The following is a 5,062-nucleotide window of genomic DNA, read 5'->3' as shown; positions in this document are numbered from 1 at the left end:
TTCTATATTCATTATTGTAGGTTCAGTTATATTTCGGTGCTAAGTTCTTCTTTGTATTTTTCGCTTTACAGAAATTCTTGGTTCCGGTCTTTCGCAGTGTACGGGTTCACTAAGTGGTGCTTACAACTCCACGAACTAGAAGTGTTATACCGGAGATCTATGTTTGGTAAAACCCCTGTGCTTTACATGTTTTTGTGCAAGAACATGCTGAGATAGGAGTGGCCAGCTTTGAACACTTGATTCTATTATTAATTTCGGCTGTACCTCAACGTTTCTTCAGACTCCAACAAGCCTAAGCAAAACACCATTGGAAACCCTTAAACCTGTCTCCTCCCTCTCTTTCAGAAATAGGACAACAAATATTGAGTCTCAATTAAAACTTTCCAATCTCTTCTGTAAGTCTAATAATTCAACACTTAGGGTTTCAAAATTCATCCCCTTTACTGCCCATGAAGAGGTTACGGAAACCACTGAGGTAGAAGAAGAAGAAGTTGAGACACAGGTATAATTACAGAATTATGGATTGATTTTGTCTCAGTTTAGTTTTTTACTTTTTCTGAAGGTTAATGATAGAAGAACTTTGTTTAAATGATTTAGTCATTGGTGGGTTCTTATGTTAGAAATTAGTGTTCTTAGAATTGCATAATAAGCCCAATTCATGGATTTCGCACCTTTTGTTTTCCTCCACTGTATCCCAATTCCCTACAGTTGTAAGTATTCTAAACTTAGAGATTAAAGGATGACAAACAAAACTAACACCAGGGGCATCAAAAAGAAAGAAACTTTAGCATTTTAATTAGACTATTAATGTTGTATTATGTATCTTTGCTCGGGGATACTGAGTGTGTATGTTACCTGTAGGTATTTGCCATTACATGGAAATTACATAAGGTAGTCTTGAATGCGAGTATGAATGATCAATTAATTTTATTTGTAGTAGAAGAAAACTAGCTTATGAGTTAGGAGTGTAGTTTCATTTCGTAGCAAGAATGGTTTTTATATAATCATAATGAGGCATTTCATGTGATAGATAGCAATGGGGATTAATATATAATCTTGAATATCTTTCTGATATATTGTTGATAGTTTATTGGAGGTACTAATCAGGTTTTGAGTTAGGTATGTTTGTTTAATTTATGAAGTATGATTCGTGAAGTTAGTAATGTTAATATGCTTGTGTTTTTATTTTCGCATAATGATCTAGGCCATTGTGCTGTAAGTGGTTAGAATTTTGACAGCTCAGGACAGTGTTCTCATCCACTGCATGGTCTTTATTTCAGTTTTGCTTCTTTGCTTAAAATAAACTCTATTTGAACAGGAAGATGAGGAGGAGGATGCTCCCTTGGAAGAGTTAATGGATGATGTTGAAGAAAAATCAACCTCAGTCATCATGGCATCACTGCAGTCATATAAAGAAGCTCTGGCGAACAATGATGAGTCTACGGTTTCTGAAATAGAAGCTTTCCTCCAATCCGTTGAAGTAGAGAAAGTGTCTCTTGAAAATGAAGTGAAAACCTTGACTGAAGAACTTGCTTCTATGAAGGACCGGACTCTTAGAATTGGTGCAGATTTTGATAATTTCAGGAAGAGAACAGAGAGAGAACGACTATCACTTGTGACAAATGTACAAGGGGAGGTGGTCGAGAGTTTTTTGTCTGTCATGGATAATTTTGAGAGAGCTAAATCTCAAATTAAGGCAGAGACTGAAGGAGAGGAGAAGATCAACAATAGCTACCAGAGCATTTATAAGCAGTTCCTCGAGGTTCTGGGATCCCTTGGTGTTGTATCCGTGGAGACAGTTGGGCATCCATTTGATCCGTTGGTGAGTTTCTGCTTTAATTAATTTTTTTTAGTTTGATTTGAATTTTGAAAGTATACTTTGATTGAAAATTTGGTAGTACGTTTCTTCCAAAGATGAGACTTCGAGCTGAGAATATGCTTCATCATTTTTAGCCATTTTCTGGCCAAGAGTTCACCTATATTATTAAATAAGACTAACACGTCTAGGATTGCAAAGATAGGTAGAATGGACCGCTCCTAACATGTATTTATGTTCTTTATGATTAGTGACAGGTTTTATTTAAAACCTGTACCAGGTCTTGATCTGGGCATTCAAGGATTACTTTAAGGACCGAGGTGTTTAAATAGTTCACTGGTAACTTCGCATATGACGGTGATGCTGGTGTATTTGTACTTCTTCTTTACTCACCTAGCCCACTTTATATATTTATCATGTGCAGCTGCCTTTGTCTTCAGTGTAACTTCAGACCTTACATTATGGTAGCTCTATTAATTTGCTTGAAATGCATTTACTGTCTTGAAATGAATATGATATAATTAACATATAACCAGTGGAGATGTAGAAAATATAAGTAGTTATGAAGCTCTTCGGCATACAGGGAATTGGCATTTGTTGTAAATTTAAACAACTTTTTTTTTTGTTATGAATGTAGTCATCTTCAAATAGTATGAAAAATTAGTTTATTGGTATAATAGAGTAGATGACATTTATGGAAAGCTACAAGTGCTTGACTAAGAAACAGTGACTAGGGACTGCATTGTTTCCAAGTTGGTCATTGTTATTGTATGTATTACAGGTCTTTGCTCCTTTGGTAAAGATCATAAGCGCGATATGTACTAGAAGTTTGTCACACCTGCTACTAGAAATGATCTTGATACTGGTACGATCGTCTACAAAAACTGAAAGTCCTAGCCATGGCAGTGAGAAGAATACGGCCGCGGGTATCGGAGTTGGATTTTAGTTCTACGGCTTTAATGATAAAGTTTACCACGTCGTCTTTGTATCCTACACTCATCCACTGAACATCCTTATGTGAGTATCTAAGAATTTGAGAAGTTTGTTTTTTGCGCATGAGATGCGAATGTAACAAGATGCAGTGAGAACAATAATGGAGTAGTTGTAGTACTTGAGAATTGTATAAGATCGTAATTGTTGTTATGGATACAGAATATGTTGAAATTAGGTTCTTTTGTTAGATGTTATAATTTTTGCTTGGTCATTTTCCAAATTTTGAACATAGATTGACAAGCATAGTTACAGATGCATTAGCATTGCATGATGTCACGATCTTTTGTTTTATTTGCATTCTTTTGCAGAGTCAAAGTGTCAATCTTCCAGCAATATTCAAATGAGATAAAAATGAAAAAAAGTTCAGGCATTGAAGGCTTGGGTGTTGTGTTTGAAGGGAACTTAGTTCACAGTTTGTTTGTTTTTTTGAAGCAACTTGGTTCATAGAATTCAGCATCATAATGGCTCTAGGCACTGGGATGGAGTTTATGGGTTCTGAATCTAAGTCATTTTTAGAGATGCAATCAGCTTTAATGCATTGCGACGGTCAAATCAAAACTTCTCATCGAACCCGGTGCGCAGGCGAGCTATATATACCAATTTTCACTATCGTTAATATATGCCCAGTGCGTAGCATGATACACACCAAATCAAAATTCTCATTGAATCATTTTTCTCCAGAGTGTCTGAATTTTGGAATTCATATTTGTCATGGTAATTAGAGAACTTGAGTTTGTAACATGTAGGTAGCTAAGAATCTGACAAAGACTTGGGTGCTTTCGAGTCGATAATTAGAGAACTTCACGTAGCCGGTGTAGTCCATTTTTGGTTCCTATGTTTCTCACACAATGCATCACGATGGGGTGGTCGAAGCCGAACCACACCAAATGAAAAATCCAAAGCGACGGGGCGAAGCGAAGCCGAGCCACACCATTTTTGGTTCCTATGTATATCCTAAGAAAAATAACTATTTTAGAAACTGCTCATGTTCGCCCTTTAAGAATTAATATTATGAAATGTACCAGTAAATTGAGGTAGATAACTAATAACTATTACTCTTTAAGAGGTGGGGGTTCCATTTTGGATTCACTTCAGTTGTTCTAATGAGGCAAGGTTATTACTCTATTGTTACTACTTACTATAGTTTATTTCTGTTGATAAGTTGTTGCTTTTTTTTTTGAACGCCTACTCTACTCTTTACCAACATCTTCAAGTAATTCTTATTGTTAGACAGATACAAGGACTTCCATCTGTTCCGAATATATACGATTTTTCATTGTTCTTATATGTAAAAGTAAAACGGTTAAATTTTATCTTTTTATTGTTCGTTTGCAACAGCTTCCAATCAATTTAAAGGACTTGGGCGAGGCGAAGCCGAGATTTACCAAATCAAATGGAAACTTGGACGAGACAAAGCCGAGCTTTACCAAATTTTGGGCGAGGCGAAGTCGAGCTTTACCAAATCAAAGAAAGAGACAGTGATGCATTGTATTTGTAGGTTGTAGTTGTAGTTCCATTCTCCTCCCAAATTATCGGCTTCCACAATCTTCTTCACTCTAAAGTTTCTAATTGCACCAGTGCGGTTAATTTGTTTGCGTCATCCATTTTTAGGAATCTACGCCAACCAAGCCTTTTTTTATACACGACAATTTCCCCCAACCAATATTCTTCCACACTTTTACAACTCCATTTCCATTTGAGGAGACAAATTTGGGTAATCAACATCATATCTTAAACTGCCTATTGAACTCTTAAAACCCTTAGGTACAAGCCTTCATTGTTTTTTACTTGTATTTGATGAGCTAGATAAACATCTTCTCCAACTCTCTCATTCCATTTATCTTCCTCTGTATCATCTTCCAGAATATTATCAATGGTTTTCTTTAGCCATGGGATCATCTTTGGGTGAAAGGCTAGCCATGCACGATATCCTCTCCTTCTTCTTTCAGTGATCTTAACTATTTTGATCTTAACTATTTTGACGTTGCCAAAATACTCTTACCTCTCTTGAAAAAGTCTTTCACTCCGGCTAAAACATTCTTCCTTCTGGATCCTTTATTCCCTCACATCTCTCATTCAAATAATGATTTTTCATTGTACCTACACTGTTGTTTGCTCCCCATTCTCATCGTTCTTGTCCTTGAACTTCCGGTAATCATAGATCTTCAAAGAAAAAACCATAATAAGAAATAAAAAGCGATTAATTTAAACAAACTTTACTAACCAATAAATCTCGATCCTAAAGGGAAGGAT

At 36.0% G+C, this 5,062-nt stretch overlaps 1 protein-coding gene across 1 annotated transcript; it reads left to right on the top strand.

The window, feature by feature from the left end:
• Positions 1-239: 239 nt before the first annotated feature.
• LOC113296936 (protein GrpE-like) lies at positions 240-3,003 on the top strand. Its single transcript, XM_026545311.1, has 3 exons — positions 240-502; positions 1,319-1,822; positions 2,598-3,003. The coding sequence occupies exons 2-3, from the start codon at positions 1,355-1,357 to the stop codon at positions 2,760-2,762; spliced, it is 633 nt and encodes a 210-aa protein (XP_026401096.1). The 5' UTR covers positions 240-502; positions 1,319-1,354; the 3' UTR covers positions 2,763-3,003.
• The last annotated feature ends 2,059 nt before the right edge of the window (positions 3,004-5,062 follow it).

This window comes from Papaver somniferum, chromosome 7 (assembly GCF_003573695.1).
Source record: "Papaver somniferum cultivar HN1 chromosome 7, ASM357369v1, whole genome shotgun sequence".
NCBI lineage: Eukaryota > Viridiplantae > Streptophyta > Magnoliopsida > Ranunculales > Papaveraceae > Papaver > Papaver somniferum.
The sequence above is the reverse complement of the archived record's forward strand: the minus strand, read 5'-3'. Positions and strand labels throughout refer to the sequence as shown.

Excerpts from the sequence above, each read along its gene's own strand:
- LOC113296936 (XM_026545311.1), top strand. The coding sequence starts at position 1,355 with ATGGATGATGTTGAAGAAAAATCAACCTCAGTCATCATGGCATCACTG. Across the intron at positions 1,823-2,597 it reads GGCATCCATTTGATCCGTTG|GTCTTTGCTCCTTTGGTAAA; the intron begins GTGAGTTTCTGC and ends TATGTATTACAG.